This window comes from Mus musculus, chromosome 10 (genome assembly GCF_000001635.26).
Source record: "Mus musculus strain C57BL/6J chromosome 10, GRCm38.p6 C57BL/6J".
In the NCBI taxonomy this organism is placed as follows: domain Eukaryota; kingdom Metazoa; phylum Chordata; class Mammalia; order Rodentia; family Muridae; genus Mus; species Mus musculus.
In genome coordinates this window covers 94,909,208-94,930,387 of record NC_000076.6, presented here as the reverse complement: position 1 = coordinate 94,930,387, position 21,180 = coordinate 94,909,208, and the positions used below count along the sequence as shown (strand labels likewise).

Genomic DNA, 21,180 nt, shown 5'->3' with positions numbered 1-21,180 from the left:
CATGGTGCACATGTGGGAGCCAGAAGTTGTTGTGTGTGTATGCATGAGCATTGCATGGTGTATGTGTGGGAGCCAGAAGTTGTTGTGTGTGTATGCATGAGCATTGCATGGTGTACGTGTGGGAGCCAGAGGATTACCTTTAGAAATCAGTTCCCTTCTTCCACATGTGGGTCCTAGGGATTGAACTTAGGTCCTCAGGCCTATCAGCAAGTGCTTTTACCCACGAAGCCATTCCCCTAGCCCTGAATTAAGTTATTCTAATTATGAGAAGAGACAGCTTCTTTATTTTGTTCAGAGCATGTGTCAAATACTTTGTTCTGTTCTTAGAGTCACATTATTTTATTTTGTTACAGTTGCGGCTTGTATGTTGCTGTTATGAGGCCATGTGTCTCCATACAGCCCAGTCTAAGCTTAAGACTTGAAATGTAACCCAGGTTTGCCTCAAATCCATGATCTTTCTGCCTTAGCCTCTTGGATACTGGGAAATAAATGTGTGCATGACCACAAATGGATTTAGAGACACATTTTAAATAGTGGTACACTCAGTTACTAGGCTATCTATGGATCAGAAGCTGTCTCTTGTGAGTTATTGATAAGCTGTGGATATGAGATTAGGTTTAGATACCTGGTATGAGAATGTGGGGAATAGTAACTTACTATCGCTCCCCAACGCAGACCAAGACCCACTGTTTACAAGGGACAAATCTTGCCTCGGTTGAAGAACTCTGTAATGATTAAACCTACTTAGCAGTGTTCCTTACTTGCCTGATGAGATATTGATTGAAAGTATCCAAACATTGATCTATGTGTTTATTTATTCATTCAATAAACACTTATCGACATCTTACTACAAGCTGGATGCTGAGGTGGAGGCTGCTCTCAAACTAGAGAATAAGACAAACTGTGGTAGAGCTCAGAGTCTTCTGGGAGATAGACAATAAGTACAATTTTTAAAACAATTATAGGTATTCTGAAGGAAATGAGCTGACTGCTATGATTCAGAGTAAGAACCGGGAATGAGGAGAGACGAGTTCCTGGGTTGCTGAAGAGTTAGCTTAAAATCTGAAATATCCAAAAGAGTCGGTCCACAGGGAACTGGAGGAGAAGCAGCAAAGAAATAGCGTGTGGCGAGACCTGAGGTGGAAAGATGGCAATGCATCCCTGAAAGAAAGCTGCTGTAGGAGCAAAAGCAGCTTAAAGGAGGAGAGCTAAGGGATGTCTCTGCAGTCATCAGGGGACCAGCACAGGTGGGGTCTCAGGTCTCTGGGTATAATTCTGAGTGTAATGGGCAACATTGAAGACTGTTGAGGAAGGTCTAACTTGTCTTAAAGACCACCTTGACTGCAGGATGGAGGACAAGTTGTGGTTTTAAGTGAGAGAACAGTTGATCAGGAGGGAGGTGCTGGGAGCTCAGCCTGGGTAGATGCCATGGAGAGGAAGAGGAGGATGGGCTGGAGAATGCTGGAAAATCTGGCTTGGATAACAGAGCCAGTCATGGGAGCAGAATCTCTGGGATTGACTGGTGGTCCTGTTGACTGTGTTGAGTTAGTGTTGAGGAACAGAGTAACAAGAGAGAAAGCCTAGACAGCATCTTTCAGGAACTCTGAAGCCGTGCACGGATGGGGTGGTTCTCATGACACAATGACATCAGTGTGTTTGGAGAGATTGGGGAAGGTACTTGGCACTTGTCGGCAGCATGTAGGGGGCACTTCTGGCATCTTGTGGAGAGTAGACCAAGATGGCCCAAGAGACATACCTCAAGATGGAAATGACTCCACTCAGAACACCATTAGCTTTCTCGTGGACAGATTTTGGTGGACTACCTCCTTCGGTTTAAGAGGCTGGAGGATCCCGTTTCCATGCTGCCTACCATTCATAGCTTTTGGGGAATGATTTAAGTTGTCTTTTCAAAAACATTTAGCTGAAATTACCTAGAGGGAAGAAAAGAGATGGTATGAACCAGGAACATAAAACCCGAAGGAGGAAGTAGAATGGTCTTGGAGAGGGGGCTTTAGCAGCAGGTAGGATGAGGAAGTGGACGACTCAGGGCAGGAATAGAAGGACATGTGAAGTCTGTGCCTCTTTCAAGTGTCTTCTGCAGGGGAGCTATCCCCTGAGACATTGTCACACAGCTCTTCCCTCAGCCCCCTTCTGCATCAGCCTCCTGCACACCTTGGGTTCCTCCCATGACTCTGAATCCCTATGAAAATGTCCCCTTGGATGGCCCCATACATGTCATAAACTTAGCTGGAACCCAGTCGATGCTGTCTGTTCCAGAAGAACTGGAAGAACGTGACAACCTGAGCAGCTAATGAAGTCCCACTCTAACTTGAGTAAAAGGTTTGTTTGGTTTGTTTGGTTTGTTTTGTTTCCAGTTCTTTAGCTTGATGACGATGACTTCCTAATTATTGTCATGCACACGATGTCACTTGAGTCTCGCGGCAGTGCTGGAGCTAGGCGGGGCACGAGGTAGGGATGTGTCCATTGTACAATGTGGTGACCCGAAGAAACCCACTTGCCCAAATCAAGCAGACTGTCAGAGACTAGAAATTGGAATTCAGAGTCTTACTAACCGGGTCCCTGATGAATCACAAATAGCAAAGGATGGAGACCCTGTTTGAAAACAAGAGTAACCCAAGGGAACAGAATACAAGATGAACTGCCCAAGAGGGCATTTTATAAACCCGAGAAATTAATAAGCACCAGCTGCCATTCATTCGCCTTTGTCTTATAAGGAAAAACCAACCTCAGGAGTCTTCTTAGCACTGGGTTTGAGTAAAAAGCTCAACTCTCTCTCTCTCTCTCTCTCTCTCTCTCTCTCTCTCTCTCTCTCTCTTTCTCTCTCTCTCTCTCTCTCTCTCTCTCTCGGTCCCCAGCACTGGAGGCCCAGCTTTGTGGATATTTCCTGTGTGCCTTACTGCAGGAACTTCATTGGGTAGACCTTGTATGGCATCTTTGGTCACCTAGGAGGCAAAGCTGAGGCTGCCTTTTCATGTCCTAGAAATCATGACTGGTGCTCCCTTTGGACTTGTGCAGTGAACAGTGTGGACCACAGCTCTGGTGATCACTGCAGACAAAAATAGTATGACATGGCCATCAAACTACTAGATATGCTCACTACTCCTTATGTACTGGCCTGCATGCATGCACACACACGGGAACATGTCCATCAGCCCATGTCCTGTTCCCCACCCTCGATGGCCTGGTCCCAGGTTGCCATGTTGGGTCCAGACCTCTCAGTCTAATCATCATTTGAGAGAAGGGTGCTTTTTCCTCTGGCTGAGAGAAGTTTCCCCTCAGTGAGAGCTAAACTGTAAGCGTGCGAGTGGTTATGGTGAGACGCGGCAGGAAGGAGAAGTGGAGGGACAGCTCTGAGGGAACCGGGAAAACCCAGAGGGAGATGGGGCTTAGAGCTGAATCGAGATTGGATTTTGTCATGAAAGACAGAAGTGGCAAAAGCATCATTATGAGGCATTAACCTTGTTACACACAGACGAACAAGCAGAGGCAGGGACTCGGAGAGAAATTACACATAATAAACTAGGCAGAATGGGCTGAGAGCAACATTAGCAATTACACCCTAAGGGAAGAGAAGGGCAAAATAGAAGACAGGCCAGAGGCAGGAAGGAGTGAGAATAATTTCTGGACACAGGGGGCTGCTTGCACGATTTCCCCTCTTTTCTGCTTGACTCCCTAGGTATTAAGTTCCCGTTTGTGAGGAGGTTTCTCTGAGGCCCTCTTTCTTCTGTTTTTCCCTTTGCTAAAATGAGAGTAAGAAAAGCATTCTGAGGGTTCCTTTCTCCATTCACAGGGACCTGTCCATTTCTCTGTGTTTTTAGCACAAAAGAATCCATTTCCATTCATCCAGACCGGTCCTGGGAGCTTGCTGGGGGGTCTAAGCCTCTGCCCTCCTCTTTTCTCCCAGGCTCATAATTAGCCACAGAGTTCTGACTACTGCGAAGGGCCTCTTGGCTGGCCCACTGCTAGATCCAACAAGTTATGGTTGTTATTCCTTAAACAGTGATTTTCAGGAAATCCCATGGCAGCTACTGTGGTTAACTTAGTGAAAACTCTGTCCCCAAGAACCTAGGGCCCATTGTGTTTCTCCTGCGCTAATCTCCATGAGCTGGTTTTCGTCCTCCATCTTGGATTTAGTGGAAGCAAAATGTCTTCCTTTTTCTACGTGCATATCTTATGCCTCTTGTAACTGTATCCCAAGGGAGGGCATGAGAAAGATCCAACAGCTCACCTGCAGAGTTTTATCAGTGAGGAAACTATATAGCCAGGAACCCTTCCAGGGAGCTCCTTAAGTCTCACTGAGTAGCCCTGGGAATGGACAGCCATAGTTCTCTGTGAGATAGGAGGACAAATGCCTGGTAATGGTGACTGGAATCACCATTTGGTTGGACCAATTATGGCTTCTGTCTAGCTTGGGTTATTGTGATCTGAAGGAAATTTTAGAAGAACAGCTAGCTGTCTTGGGTGTGGTAGCAACTGTTTGCCTTTTTAAATAAGGTAGTGGCCACAAGTACAGCTTACTTGTGTGTAACTGTGTGTCAGGCATTTTACCAAACGAATTCATTTAGTCCTTATAAGAACTTAACAACTGTGAAGAAGAAATGTTATTACCAACCCTTCCACGATATAGAGCAGTAGTTCTCAACCTTCCTAATGCTATGACCCTTTTATTACACTGCTTCATGTACTGGTGACTGCCAACCACAAAAGTATTTAGTTGGTACTTCATAACTGTAATTCTGCTACTCTTATGAATCGTAAAATATCTGATATATGATTCCCCATCCCCACCCCTGTTGAGAACCACTTGTTATAGGGCTGAAACAATACATTTAAAGTCCCTTAGCTAGACAATAACAGGGCCCAGGCTCAACACAGGTATTGGGCTCTTTGTCTGGAAAGGTGGTAAGTACACACCGTATAGCACCCTGAGAATATCCATGTGCTAGGTAGTATTACTCATATGATCACTTAAAACCACCTCCCTGATGCTGCAGCCCTTTAATACAGCTCCTTATGTTGTGGTGACCCCTCTACCCCAACCATAAAATTATTTTCACTGCTACTCCATAACTATAGTTTTGCTAATCTTATGAATCATAATGTAAATATCTGTGCTGGAAAGCTGTGTGGTCTTAGGTGACCCCCATAAAAGGGTTGTTTGACCCCCAAAGGGTTCCCAACTATCAGGTTGAGAACCAGGGACTTAGAGTGTCATCTTCTTAAGTAGCCCAACAGTCAGGCACATTGGCCTTATCAGACAGTAGAGAAAGCCAACTCAACTCAGATTCAGTAAGTCACCAGGGTTATCCGGTGAGCGAGAATTGAGTTCAAAGGCAGAGTAGACCCGGGTGGTTTGTCCCATCCCACCAGTCTCTCAAGTAATACAATAATGAATGATTGCAATTCGTAGCTGTGCTATTAGTCTCAGGCTTATTTGAAAACTACATCTTTTGGGAAGAAGTCAGAAGTCAAAGGAGAATGGGAATGGTTTTCCTCCTGTTCCTGTCCAGCTTCTGGCCAGCCTATGTGACTTGGGGAGAGTCTTTGGCAAGCAGGCTATCTCCCCCAGCCTCAGCCAAAGCCTACCCAGGCCAGCACTGTCCATGGATAACTGGAACAGAAACGGCTATTTGGTTCCTACCGCAGACCAGACCTAAGACTCCAGTCCTACTCGGTACTTGTGGGTAATCAACAATCCACAGCCCTTATTCCTTTTGTGTTGATAAGAGGTGTAGTCCTCTATTAAGAAATATGATAGTGTGAGAGCATTCTCAAAGCTCAGAAATGATGCCCTAAATCTCTGACTTCGCTTCTCTATGATGCTCAAATAAACAATAAATAATAAACACAATAAATGATCTTACATTTGGACAATTCTGGTTTTATTTTAAGCCAGGATGTGTGATGTGTCTGTGGGGTGGGGTTTTTTGTTTTGTTTTTCTTTTTTCCTTTTTTTTTTTTTTTTTGGTTTAAAGGTCATCCAACTTTTTTTCTGCTCATGATCACGAGGCTTCCTTATCTAAACAGAGGTCTATTGTTCCAGTCCTCAGACCTACAGAGATCTTTTTTCCTCAACTTCACTTTTAACAGGATAACTGCTCAACCTCCCCAATGGCAAGAGACGTAAGGTCTTTTCACAGGAAAACATAAATGTCTAATGGGCATTCCAGAAGTCTCCTTCAAAGGGAGTTTACTATATAGCATTTTATGCAAATGAGACACTCTCTTAGGCTGTGGCATTCCTTCCTTGAAACAAGCCGGGGTATCGGAGGGAGCTACTCTCCTCACTTACCATTTCCTCACAGGACAACATCAACAAAGAAATATCGATGGCGCTTTTAAAGCCTTCAGAAATCAATTTAGTCCATGAATCTATTTAGTTTAGATGTTAATGAAACTTGGTGGCTTTAAAAATAATGAATATTTAATAAGACATAAATTGAAAGACATAAACACTGTTGGCAATAATATAATGAAGTTAATAAGTCTTGGACCCCCATGTCCATCTCCCTGCTCCCCAAATGGCCCCATCTCAGGAGTCTCTATGATGTTCACTGAAGTTTGCTGCCTCTCATATTGGCCGCAATTTAAATGCGCCTTTGAAAACCGTAATACGGTTGGGAATCGGGCTGTGGCAGATAAAGTGAGCTATCACACTGTGTTCAGTAGCTGCAGTGGGCAACGGCTCTCTCTTAGCTCCCTATCTTCCAGAGATTTGTGTAACAAACTCAGCTTCCTGTCTTGGAGGCAGGAAGCAGCTTGGGGCCCTTCATTCCTTTTAAACAAAAAAGGGAAAGATATCATGGTTGGTACTCTCTGGGCCCTTGGTTTAAGGAGGGGCTTTATTTATTGAGCAGGAGCAAGCATGTGATTCCACGTGCTCAAAACCTCATACAATTTCAACGCATTTGGGTTGAGGGTTTGGGCTTTTCACTTCCGCTTTAACAGCCTCAGCTCAGGGCCCAGTTCTACCCTGTTCCTCATTAGCTGGGTCACTACATATTATCACCATCCACAGTCCCATCTGCCTTCTGCCCTTTTTATTCATCTTTGGGCTTCGCCCTGCACTTTGTCTATTTAGAATCTCTCCTCTCTGGCTCTCTGCTGCCCCACTGATAGGACCCTGCTGCCTAATAGGATAGTCCGAGGTCACTCTTGGGACATGTTCATGTTTCTGGTCACAGAAGCCAATATCTAACTAAAATGAACTACAGCGGAGTCCTGCAAACAGGACAGTTACCTCCCCAGCCCCAGTTCAGAAATGGCTTCTCTTCCGGTGATAATGCAAACTCTGTGTCTTAGAGCAAACGGGGTTGTGCCAGGCACGTGACATGGATGGCTAGCTCGGTGCTGGCAATCAGAACATGTGAATATACAGTTAAGCACGACGCTCTCCGTGGCTCGGGCAAGCCAGGAGAGTTGGCAGATGAGGCCAGTGAAGGCTGTCCCTAAGGATCCCGTTGAAGAGAATGTATCTGGGGCTCAGAAATGCAGACTTCCTAAGGGTTTGCGAGTGGTACTTCATCAATATAAAGAGAAACACTGATGTTAGAAAATGATCATTTTTCTCCTCCTTATTTGTTCCTTTCTGTGTAGAAAGAAGGGGATCGGCCTGAACGGGTCCAGCCAATTGCATCGTCTACACTGATCCACTCTGACCTGACGTCTGTTTATGGCACCGTGGTGATGAACAGGACTGTTCTGTTCTTGGGGACCGGAGATGGCCAGTTACTGAAGGTCGGTTTCTCTGTGCTTCTTCGATCAGATGTCCAGTTTTCATAAGCTCCTCTTAGTACCTGCCTACCTATTGTAAACTTCCCCTCAGGCTCCACCGAGTCCTACACAAGACTCTACCTAACATGGCTCTGCTTGTTCTGAAAAAGCAACATTGTAGCAATCTGTACACAGACCCAAGCAACATTGTAGCAATCTGTACGCAGACCCTCCGCTCCTGCCACCTCACACTGTCACCCTGCAATGAGGCACTAGCCGCCTGCTGTCTGTATAGGAGGCACACCGTGCCCCCTTCCTTACTCACGGCTGCTGGGTGTGATGAATGCTGCTCCAGCCCCTACCCCATCCCTGACTCACCTTCCTGAGACGTTTAACCTTTCAGTTCTCACAAATCACCTTATTTCTCACAACTTCAAAGAGACACGAGATTAGAGGCTTGAAAAGAAAAAGAAGAAGAAGAAGAAACAGGTGTGCCCTCCTTCCAGCCCCTGTGCCACCCACAGAGGGGGTTTGTTTTCTGCCCCCTGTACCTGTACACACCAGGGAGAGGTTAAAGATCTGAAATTCTTCCAGACTCCCCTGGCCTTTCATCTCATAGGACTGTTTTCCCCCATGGTATAGATGAACCTTGGTCAAGCTGAGATTTTTTTTTTTAATTCACCCAGAGGGGGAGGGGCAGCGGGGAGGAGGAGGAGGAGAAAGTCAAATCAGAACCACCAAGGGGTTCATCTGAAATTACTCAGCGGTCCTCTTGTCAGCATCCTTAGCAAGCATGAATGGCGTGTCTCCCGTGGCCTCCAGCAACAGCCGTGGCTAGGAACCGCAGTGTCTGTCACCCTAGACTGGTGACACTGCTTGACCCCCTCTCTCAGCAGCCACTCAGTTGACCCTCAGCTCAGATTCTTAATTGAATACTGGCAGCCCTGTTTGCCACCCCCCCCACACACACACCCCGCAGCCGTCGCCCCTCTTCAGCTAGCTGTGCCTTTAAGGCGGATCATTTAGCCTCTCTTAGCCTCCATTTCTCTAAATGTAAAATGAGATTATACTAGGCAAGACAGGAAAAAAAAAACCACCCCAACCCTTTCCTCATCTGATGGCTTTGTACCCACAGACTCTCTCCAGCTTAGCTTGTGAGCCGCTATGTGGTCCTGTGTCCACACTTGATCATACCCACCCCTAGCCGGAAATGGCTTCCCCCTTCTTTCTATTCTTTACTGAGTTCTCTAATTGGCTCCAGTCCTGCCTTCTCTCTGACGGTGTCCAAGCCCCCAGAAGTGTCTTGCTCTCCTCGTCTCCTGAGCTACTCACCACCAGCACCCTTCCTTGACTTTATATTGATGTCTTGCCTTGATACCTAGCCTCTGTGGTCCATGTTTGTCCTACCTTGAGTCTAAGCTTCCTGTAAAGGGCGCCATGAATTCCCTCAGCCTGACACAATGCCGAGTTCTGGGTAGGCATTTGATTGAGTCTGTTTCCTTTGGAGGAAACCCAGTAACATATGGGAGGGAATTTGTTTGTATACACATTCTTTTTAAATATACATTGATCATCTTTCTCCTTGAGCTAGTTTCATTTCCTGGGGAAAGGAGAGGTAGATAGAGAAATACCCACCAATCTTTGCACACTTGACACACAGGAATGCCTGTGGACATACTAGCCTGGTCAGGCCAAGGAGGCCCATTAACCCTGCAGAGGAAGTTTCTATCCGTCTTGCCTGGGTCTCCTTACCAATTATCTCTTCAGATTTGGGATGTTTTTGACAAGTGTTTTGACAAGAACACTGTTTCCCCAAGCTGAGCCTACCAGACTGTCACACGAAGAATTGGAGGTGAAGGAACACTTGCCTATAAATAGTCCCCCATGGGATGGCTTGGCTTCCCTTGTCCTGTGGATTCAGATCAGCCATTCGTGTGTGCAGCTGTCCGAGTTTCAGTCTTGCTAGAAGCCGGGGGGTGGGCCCAAGCTGCAGCTTCACGCTGTTAATAGAAAGGTGGTTGCGATTAAGTCTTGCCGTCCTCATGGTCTGTATGGGGTACCACTTTGAGACCCCCATCTGGTCTCATTTTCAGGGTTCAATTAACAAGGGTAGACAGATGTTTGGTTTCAGTTTCATGAGTTTACATTTCTACAGTGTTTCCTGCATGTTAAATAATCCAGCTCTCTCACCAGCCCCATTTTACAGATGGAAACATGGAGGCCTAGCATTGTTGAGTGATTGGACAAAGTTACAAATGGGCAGTGCAGGGATTTGAACTTGGAACAATGTCAGAGGCTGGATTCATAACTCTCTGCTGTGGGGACATTGCAGTCCGTGCCTCAGCTTCCAGGCTCCTCCTTTGGGGGCTCTTAGCCAGGGGATGGTGTGTTGGGAGGGAGCCAGCCAGCCAGCCAGCCAGCCGACCCTCTGATTGAGGGAACCCCTGACCTGACCCAGGATTAACCACTCCCCATACTTGGTCTCTAATAGTTCCCTCCCACAGCAGGAGGCTCTGAGGGGTGAGGCTGTCTCCCTCCCACCCTACTCTCTAGGGACAGTAGGTAATTCCCTTCATACTGTCTCTTGTGTCCATGTGCAAATTCTTGGATATAGCTTTTGAAATGACTTGGAGATGGCCCCAACACTCCCCCCAACACCCCCAAATAGAATCATGCCCAGATGATCCCCAGATCTTTTTATTCCAAAGAACCTCCCATTCCTCTTGCCACACTTCTCCCCAGAACCGTTAGGGAAGATGAACACTGAGAGACACAAGCTTGGCTTCTAAGCCTCTTCCTGGAGGTATTAATGGACACCAGAGAAGCGAACCCCGACCTGCTGCCGACAGCGGGAGGAGGAGGAAAAAAAGGGCTCGCATCACCCACAGCCTGACTCATCAGTTTCGCAGTGATCAAGAGGCGAAGGCATTTTGACATGTGCCAGGCACCGTAGTATATGCCTGGCTGGATCTGAGGCAGGCAACCGGCAGCCGGTTGCTGTTTTTATCACCACCAGTAAGAACCTGACTTCTTCCGTCTCTGCAAACCTCATGGAGTTTTAATATAATTTTGGTGCCATTTTAAACCTCAGGCTATTTAAATAATATTTTTTTCCCTGCTTGTGAAAGAACTATAAGCTCACGTAGAGAGTTGCAGGGTAGCGGGGGATAAGAGGAAGGCAAAATAAAAATGATCTTTAATTGCGTCATGTAGAGGCAACCACTGTCAGCATTTTAGATTCTTTTTTTACATAGTTGAGGTCAGACTGTATCCAGTTTTGAATCCTCCTTTCCTTCAGCTAATGAGGGAAGAGGCTTATATTCAAATGCTGCTGCAAACCCTTTGTAAACAGTATTTTTAAATAGCTCTATCATGGTGTTATATGGGAACACAATTTTGAACTTGAGCCGAGATACTGGATCACTCTATAAAAAGTCTTTAAACACACACACACACACACACACACACACACACACACACACACACCCGTTCCAAAGAAGACAGTACTGTCTCCAAAGGTAAGATTTCAATGATGAGCCATGAGAAACCTAGAGATTTTGTGGTTGCTAGCACCCTTATTACCCCACTTCTGCCTTTGTAAAATGGTAGGGAAGGGGAGGAAATGTGGAGCTCAAAGGTCCTGCCCTACCAACTTCTCCGCAGGTGTTTTGGGATCCTGTAGCAAGTCGCACCCCACCTCCCCCATCATCTTTCCATTTTGCCCCCTTTCTGAATATGGTTCTATGTGATCATTTTTTTTAAAGTTGTCAGTATCTCTACTGAAATCAGCTGAAAGTGTGCCGACTCTGAACTCAGTGTTTGAAAATCCACATGGCACGTGTCACATGGGGTATACCATCCTAGGAACACATGCCATATCGCTTCTCCAACTGTGGTGGAGTCTGTCGTGTGCTTTGGACTCCTTTGAGCTGACTCTGTTGCCTGTAAGAATATTCTCTCCTAATCTCAAGGGCAAACTGGGAGATTTTTGAGCGTTTCCAGGTGGTAAAAAATTAAGTAATAAAGGAATATGCATGAAATGTGAAATTTGTAACTTTATGCATGCCCGTTAACCTTCCTTATAAGCATAAAAGATAAATAAGGAGGGAGCAGGTAAGGACTAATAAAAGCCGGCATTTCTGAGCTCTTACTATGCACCTGCCGTCTGAACCAGCATCAGCATGGGTTAATTCATTTAATCCGTATGAGTCAATACTATGACCATCCCCACTTTATCAATGAGAAATCCCGGGGCTTTAGGGCATTAGGCAGCTGGTTCAAGGTGATTTGAACTGAAACAATCTGTCCCCAGAGCCTGGGCTTTTCTCCTCTGGCAAAACTGCATTTACAGTTTAAATGTAATCTCTGGAGCTTGACAGAGTGCCTGGGATGAGCTGTGGACTTTTCTGCCTGGTGTGAGGGCAACTGGGCAGGTCTCGAGACACCAGTGTCTGAGGTTTCCTGAGAAGGGGCCTTGGTTTATGTGGTTTTTACTTTGTTCCTACTTGGGGACAGTTTTGAGCAGCTGAGGGCTCAGCCCCTCTTCTTGGGACTGCAAGTGGCTCGTGGGGACCTCTGTACAGCCATTAGAGCTCAGGTTTTCCCATGTAGGCTCCTTTTGAAGAACAGTAAACATTCTGAATTCTGAGCTAGCAGTGTTTGAATGGCCCCCTGATAGGAGAGCCAGGGTTTCCCAATTTCCTTGTTGCTGAGGGAGTGTGCTGGCCCAGGAAGCTATGTCATGCATGCATGCAGCAGAAGGGTATTGCTCGCAGGGCTCCATCAGCCCTGGCAGACTGTATTGTTAGGACTCGACTCCATGAAGCAAAGCAAGTCAGTTCGAGAGCTTGCTTCCAGAACTCAAAAACCCACAAGTTCCTGAAGAATCTCTCTAGACCGCTGGCTATTAAGGTGGTCAAGTGAATGGAAGAGAGAGTTTTCAAATAAAATATTTTACTGTACTTCCACAAAATGTAAAAGTGGGGGGGGGGAAGGACCCAAGACAGGCACAGAGCTGGTGGGGAGCGCTGAACAAATTAATGGGCCAAATAGAAACCACAGGAAGTGCCAGGCTTAGAAAAGGGCTCCGTGGTTGGCTGTGTAGAATGTCATATGAAACTTATTTCAGACTCACTCCATTACACCCCAGCTTGTGAGTCTGGGGACTCCCTGACTCGGCACAGTTAGCTCCAAGTAACATGCAGGTCTAGAACTCAGAATTGAGCCCCGTGCTTCTCTAACTGACTATCATGAAGAGTAGACAGAGCTTCCCCTCCTTCTTCCTGTTTTCTCTTTAGTATTCCTAACTCCAAAGGCCCACTACACTTTTTTTTTTTTAAAGATTCTTTTGAGTCAGGGTTTCTCTATATAGCTCTGGCTGTCCTGGAACTCACTTTTGTAGACCAGGCTGGCCTCAAACTCAGAAATCTACCTGCCTCTGCCTCCCGAATGCTGGGATTAAAGGCGTGCGCCACCACGCCTGGACCACTACACGCTGTTAGATAACTGTTTTGTGTGCTTAGGGGTGAGGATTAAGTCTCCTTCCCAGTGTTTCTCAAAAGCCATTTTGTTCGAAAGAATAAACAGGACAATTGGCTCATTTACCCTTCTGCTGACCAGCTTCAGAGAAGGAGAAATGGGAAATGAAATGTCTTAAAACACCTTAGCCTTGTGAGCACGGCTTCTCTATCTCAGGCCATCGGAAAGGAACAAAGAAGTTAAGTGTTTCACTTGGTTTCTTTTCTTCTTCATCTTCCTCACTGTGGAGCATGGAGCTGTCCTGTGACTCTGCGGTGGAAATCTCCACTCGCTTAATTTTAGCTGCACGGCTGGGAGGTTTTCGTATGCAGCAGAAATCTCAGGGCTAGTTAATAGCCTACCACGAGGTTTCAGGAAGATGACAACAGAAACAAGATGTTGACATGAACTGAAATTCTCCATCAGGGAAAATTTCTTTTCTACAAAGGCCTTGGTTGGAAGAATGTGAAGAGCTTTACAAAATCTTGAATGCTTAATAGAGTAGCATTTGACTTAATAAATAAATATGTTTTCTGAAGCCTCTTCTGTAACTATTCTGGTTATTTGGGTACAAAGGTGAGTCAAAAGAGCGGGGTGTGCTAATCCTAGCACTTGGGAGGCAGAGGCAGGAGGAGCTCTGTGAGTTGAAGGTCAGCTTCGTGTATGTAGTGAGTTCCAGGCCAACCAGGGTCACATAGTGACTCAGCTATCTCATAATACTTACAAAAGTGAGCCAAAGAGACAAGCCTTGCCTTCCTGCTGAGTGTGTGCGTGCGTGTGTGTAAGTGAGTGTGTGTGTGTGTGTGTGTGTGTGTGTGTGTGTGTGTGTGTGGTGTGGGTGGGCAGAGAGATCAGAGGCAGAAAACAAGTAAATTAATCATCCAATGGTAAAGCCATTTAGAGAGTAATTAAAGTACTGAGAACACCAGAGGGATGGAGAAAGAAGGACAATGGCCACAGGAGAGAGGCAGGCAATCAGGGAGAGCTGCTCGGAGGAGGTGTGGCTGGATGATGAGGCATATGTAGGAATATACACAGAGGAGGCACAGAGTGACTTCAGATTAGATCTATATTAAGGTCGTATGCTGAGAGCAACAAATAAAAACCTGCACCATGGCTGAGCAGTGTGTCGTGTGAATTGGACGAGGTTTCGCTTATGCAAAATTCCACCCATTTTGGGTAGCTGTGACTCATGGTTCTTTCCTGCACTCCTCCTCTGATCCCATTCTTTTTCCATAGCTGCCCAGCCAAACTGGCCCAAGGAGCAATGTCTCCTTTGCTTTAGCCTCGGCGGCTTTTTTTTTTTTCCTGCATGGATATCCTCATGAGGTCTGTGACTGAAAGTCCAAGAGGTCCCCTGTGCCCCTGGTCTGGGGGCCTGGGGGAAGTGAGCAGAACCTATGCTGGCCATTGAGAGATGCTACTGGGGACCGCAGAAGCCAACGTCCCTGACGCTGACTGTAGTGCGTTTGTGATCTTTGGAATAAAAGTTCAACCTTCCCATTGTTTTCCTCTCCAGCACGCAGAGGTCATTGTTTGCATCATCTGTTTCACCCGCCCACCTTCAAAGATTAAAGAACTTAAATTTAAGTTCTACGTATGAATCTCACTATGTAGCCCTGGTTGACCTGTAGACTAGGCTAGACTCAAACCTCCAGCAGATCTACCTGCCTCTGCATGCCTGGTTTCGGGAATTAATGTTGTGTGCCACCGTGCTTGACCTTATGTCTGTATATTTTAAGATAATACACGGACATTGTTTAAAACCCTAAACTACTGAGAAGTACAGAGTGAAATCTACCCATTCCCAACTTCCCATTCCAGGTTCAACTAATGAAAGAAGTGTCACTGGTAGCTTTCTAGTCAGAGTATACACACACACACACACACACACACACACACACACACACACACACATACACACACACACACACACACACACATACACACACACACATACACACACATACACACACACATACACACACACATACACACACACATACACACACACACACACACACATACACACACACATATACAGGCAGGCAAGCAAGCAAGAGGGGATGTATTTTTCCCCTCTCCTATTTTTACTGAACTTGTGTATAGCTGGGCAGTGGTGGCGCACACCTATAGTCCCAGCACTTGGGAGGCAGAGGCAGGCGGATTTCTGAGTTTGAGGCCAGCCTGGTCTATAGAGTGAGTTCTAGGACAGCCAGGGCTACAAAGAAACCCTGTCTTGAAAACGTGTGTGTGTGTGTGTGTGTGTGTGTGTGTGTGTGTGTGTTGTGTTTATATGAACGTATATTTACTATAACATGTTAAAATACTTGCCTTCTAACTATTCTGATGGCTAAAGAGTACTCTACTTTTTACACTACTGTTTAGGTAACCCTGTTTGTTTTTACACTATTGTTTACAGACTCCTATTATTTACATAGTTCCCTACTGTTGATATTTAGTTAGCTCTAGACATTTACTTATAACAGGATGTTACAATGAATATATGTGAATATGTCTGTGTGTGTGCCCACACGTGCACACACACACACACACACACACACACACACACACACACACACAGAAAGGCTTCTGGGCCCAAGAATACATGCTTTATAATTTTCATGACAAATTCTAGATAGTCTCCCAGATGGATCCTAGTTCCAGCATCCCTGTCACATACCCATTCACACCCATCATCTACGGTGAGCACGCCGTGCCCAGGAACTCGTTTAGGAAATTGTTGGTAGGTCCTGGCAAGGCATACCTAGAAACAGCAAGTGTTTTTGAGAAAGAAAGGCTTCCCTGCCTCATTTGGATTGCTGAAGGATGCTGGTGCCTCCTCTTCAAGATGTCAAGTAAACAGATCCTTGGCATAGCCCTCCTGTCTTCCCAGTGGCTGCAAGCGTCGATGGCGCAAGACCCTGTAACAGCTGCGAGACAGCTCCCGACGCACCAACCACGGATGAGGGATGGTGTTTTTCTAAATTATTTTATGTCTCTTCTTATTTTAAAGCAAATTTCAGACACTATGACATTTACCCCAAGATATTTCATTATGCCTCTCTGAGAAATTATTATCGTGTTCCCAACTGTGACTATAATGTCATTATCACAGTTAACAAAATTATCTGTAATTCCTCAGGATTATCTACTGAATATAGCTGAAATTTCACAATTGATTAAAAATACACTTAAAATTATTTGGTTCAAATCGATGTCTGGGGCACACTTGGGTGCCTCTGGCCTAAGGCACCCCTCCCACTTAATTTTCTCTCTCCCACTGGCTTCCTGAAAAGCCAGGTTCTAGGGCCTGCAGTGGCTCTCATGTGGATTTGCCTGTTTGTTTCCTGTGTCATTTAAGCTTGCTCTGTGACTTTTGCTTCCGAAGCTCCTTGGAAGTTAGCACTGGAGATTTGACTGGGTTCATTCAGGTTGAAGGTCAGAGTTCCGAATGTGGTACAGAGAGCTTCCCTGAGGAGGAAGCCTGACAGGATGACTTCCTGAAATAGGACGGAAGCAGCAACCTTTCTTGGGCCTTACTTGAGAATCCTGTCAGTTTTTTTTTTTTCCGTTGTTTAACTTCCCCCCTCCCTTTCCAGAAGCCCAGAAGCTGTTTAATTCTGAGCTAAGTCATAGTGTAACTTATGAGTTGGTCATGAGTTAGCAAGTTTGCCACTTACTGGCTCGGTGCCTGCTTGCCCCCTTGGGTCCAGGCACGTAACTCTTTTCTATAGGGCCACCTTGCTCAGTGGAACATTTCTGTGCTGATAGAAGAAGTATTCTATGCCAGCACTTGACAGTACAGCAGCACTGGCTGCGGGTGAGCTGTGAGTGCTTCAGGTATGGCTAGCAGGAGTGAGAAACTGGACTTTCAATGGAATCTAAATAGCCTTGTGTGGTTAGTGGCTACCATCTTGGAAAGCACAGCTCTAGAGTCATTTTCAAATGAGCCACAGATCTTTCCTACCACCCTGAGACCTAACTGCTGCTATTTTAAAAGTTTTTCCCCCCTTTGATTTTGGTTTTTCGAGAAGGGGGTGGGTAGGTGAGGGGTAAGAAGTGATTCTCTGTGTAGCCCTGGTTGTCCTGGAACTCACTGTGTAGACTAGGCTGGCCTCAAACTCACAGAGATCTTCTTTCTTGCCTCTGCCTAGCAAGTGCTGGGATTAAAGGTGTGTGCCACCACTGCCTGGCTTTAAAGGGGATTTTTTAAAAGTCATATTTAATATATGGGGTCAGTGAGATTGACTTTTACTGAGTGTCTGCAGAATTTGCTGAGTAGTCTTGTAAGATTAGGTGCCCCAAATCCACTAGCGATTGATTAAGCAGATGATGGTGTGAAGTTACAGGGCAAAGGCAGTGCCTGGAGGGGATGGGTACAGGGAGCTGCCTCCTGTGCTGAACTGATAAAGAGCTGGTAATGAAACAGCAAATGCCAAGGTGCCAGGAGGGTATGCTGGGGTAGGGATACAACTGCTCAGTGGACTTGTGAGCATTGCTTTGTCCAAAAAGAATCTTGGGAGTCTTTTTTTTTCTTTTTGAGACACATATACTATATGACTAATGTCCACCATAGTAGACATGTGGGTATTGGGCCAGTGAGATGGCTCAGGAGTTAAGGGGGCTTGCTGCCAAGCCTGACAACACGAGTTCAATTCCTGGGACCCACAGAGCGGAAGGGGAGAACCATCACTTGCAAGTTGTCCTTTGACCTCCTTACTCACATACCCATACCCTCACCCTGTCCCCCAGAGCACAGAAAAATAATAAAAAACTTCAGGTTAACAGAACCTACACAGTAAGGTATTATTAGTCCCAGTTTATAGATGAGGAAAGGGAAGTCTGGACGGTTGAGAATAAGTTCAAAGTGATACAGTATTGCCAGGTCTAAACCAGGCCCCTACCTCAAATCTCCAAGATGACAGTAGCTGCTCATCTGACCTGCGCACATGGACCCCCGCCTCTTGGTCTTGGCACTCATCTGTCCAAGGCCCCAATGGCTTCTTGTCTCCCTCCAGAGTAGACAGCAGGATCCACACAGGCTGTAGAACCTGTGCCCACCCCATGATCACTCACTCCGCTGCTCACTGACTCTTTTCTGCCTTGTTCTGCTCTTTCCTCATCGGCCTCCTCGTACTTCAGGTACTCTGGACTAACTGGGACTCTTTAAACAAAACAAAACATAAAAACCCAAACATGTTTGGGCTGACCAGATGACTCAGTGGTTAAGAGCCCTGACTACTCTTCCAGAGGATGTGGGTTCAACTCCCAGCAACCATATGGTGGCTCACAACCATCTGCAACTGTAGCCTCAAGGGATCCAATACCCACTTCTGGATTCAGGGAGCACAAAGTATGCCTATGATGCCCAGACATCCATGCAAAAAAGACCCATACACATAAATAAATTGAAGCAAGCAAACAAAAACCCGTACAGGAACCTAAATGACTGTTGTAGGCGTCACTCTCTATAAAAGACCCACCGTGAGCCTGGATTCTCCCTTTCCACCTTAGCATCTCTGTAACGGTCAGGTGTACCATATAATTGTTAGTCCACATTTATAGATGAGGCCACTGTCGACCCACTCCAACCCCATGCATGTTAAGTTCACGAGGGTGAGATTTCTTTCCCAATCTGTTCCCTGCCCCCACTCTACCCCATAGCCCAACACTGTGTTCTCTGCCATTTTCCTGAGCACCAAACAGTATACAGGCGATCAGTAAATGTTTGTTGACCGACGATGAATGACACTCGGGTGTCTAATTGCCAAACCTCAGAATACTGATTCACACCTGCATCTATTTTCTATGTAAACACACACACACACTTCTATCCCTGTGAACTTGTCGGGGTTGCTTTAGAATGCATGGCTACGTGAAACCACAGACTAAGCCATGCAAATATATGTTGAACAGATACTGCCTTTAGCTTCAAGGTCACTCTTGGAGTGATCCTAAGAAAGCTGTTAACTTGCAGTTTCTGATAGAGCCAAGCTAAGAACTTGTGGAAACAAGCTTCTGCCTGTAAGAATACTGCCTCCAAATTGAAGTGTGGCTATCTGTGAGTTTTTTGATGACTTTGTCTCTTGGCCAAAAGGATACACTGTACTTGGCATTGTCAGCCTTGTGGAAGATGGAGTTATGATTAAGAAATATATTCTCTCACCCAGTCTACTGTCTGCCCCCACCCCATGCAGTGTGTGTGTGTGTGTGTGTGTGTGTGTGTGTGTGTGTATACCAGCGACACACATATGAAGCAAGAAATGTTACCTATTTATAGAATTTTATTATTGGCTGAATTTCCAATGGAGAGTTTTTCAGAGTTGGGGTGGGGGTGGGGTTGCTTCCAGGTATCACGTGACTAGGAAAGGATATGGCCTTAGGATTAATCTATAGGTCTTACTATTCTGATCTTCAGAATACTTAATAGAAATTATATTTCTTTTTGTTTTTTTAAATGAAGGTTGTTCTTGGTGAGAATTTGACTTCAAACTGTCCAGAGGTTATTTATGAAATTAAAGAAGAAACGCCTGTGTTCTACAAGCTCGTTCCTCATCCCATGAAGAACATCTACATCTACCTAACAGCTGGGAAGGAGGTAGGTGAAGCTGCTGCTTACTGCTCCTGACTTATGAATAGGAATTATCTCACTGATGTCATTATACAGTGGCAAAGCTTTTACTTTGAGCCGCCAGGTTTAAACAGCGCTGCGGGCTTTGAGAAGACCTATGGTGGGCCAAGAGAGTAGAATTAAAACCCGTAGTGACTGTCATCAGTAACTAAGCAAGAAGTATTACCCATTTAGACAATTTTATTATTGGCTATATTTCCAGGGCCAGATTTTTCAGAGGGGGGTGTACTTGCAAATGGGCGCATAATCAGCAGAGTAACTGAATTTACACGTTTATTGTGTGGGCACTGAGTGCTTAGCTGCATTTATGAGTGTGCCCAATGGGACTGGCTTTGGAACTTGGGGTTAATACCAGGCCACCATCTCATACACATTCATGAACCAGGAAATGTATATCACTCATCCCCACCCCGCAAACTCTTTAATTTATCGGGATGTTTGTCTTTTTCTTGTCTCTGCTTACTGAAGTGAAAACAATATCTTTTCAACATTTTATCTCTAAAAGGAAACTATTTTTTTTTTTTTTTACTGAATTCTTACAATATGGAAGTCATTGTGTTTTGTAGGGTCTGTATGTGTACTGGGTTGTGTGTGTGTGTGTGTGTGGACACATGCATGTAATAAAGAATACTAATGAAATATGTTAATGAAATTATTACTCCACTTATATATATGAGCAGTCTAAGACTGGGAAAGGCAAGCAGTTCCAGGAGATATGTGTGTATATATCTGACGTGTATATCTACATGTAGATACAGATATAACATATCTCTATGTATTGTCTTTAACAGGGCTAGAACTCAAACTCGGTCCTGATTCTAGAACCCATGCTTTATCCTGGCCTGGTAGTTTTGATCCATGACCCTCTGAACACACTAAGTAAGAAGAAGGCATTCGGGACTTAAATAATTACACAATGGATGTCACAGGGGCCCTTACCCTCCCCCCATTTGTCACTTCTTCTTTTTTAGCCACTCTCAGGAGGAGAGCAATGACTGTCCTACGTGTGCTTGCCTTTTTGAGTCACAGGCTAGGGGTGACAGTATCAAGTATTCTTAGAAAGGCCACATTGCTCTTTTCAGTTTGGAAAGTTGGATATATCCAGTGATCCCATTAAGATGGTCTCACATCTGACTCTCCCTTAGCCTTTTTCGGCTTACACCACGGCCTTCTGCGCCGGTCTACTCAGTCAAACACTGTTATGTCTCTTCCCTGGGATCCCAGATTTGAAAGACTTTTGTCTATTCAACAAACTGTGTTTATGAAGTAACCATTCCCATTCCCAGGCTTTATTT

General features: G+C 45.5%; 1 protein-coding gene across 2 annotated transcripts in view; it reads left to right on the top strand.

The window, feature by feature from the left end:
* The window catches only part of Plxnc1 (plexin C1), a 154,150-nt gene that overhangs the window by 14,628 nt on the left and 118,342 nt on the right, over positions 1-21,180 (top strand). For both annotated transcript variants that reach the window (NM_018797.3, XM_030245180.1), the window contains exons 2-3: positions 7,618-7,758; positions 19,718-19,852. In NM_018797.3, coding sequence (NP_061267.1) covers positions 7,618-7,758; positions 19,718-19,852 — 276 coding nt within the window. The remainder of the gene's footprint in view (positions 1-7,617; positions 7,759-19,717; positions 19,853-21,180) is intronic.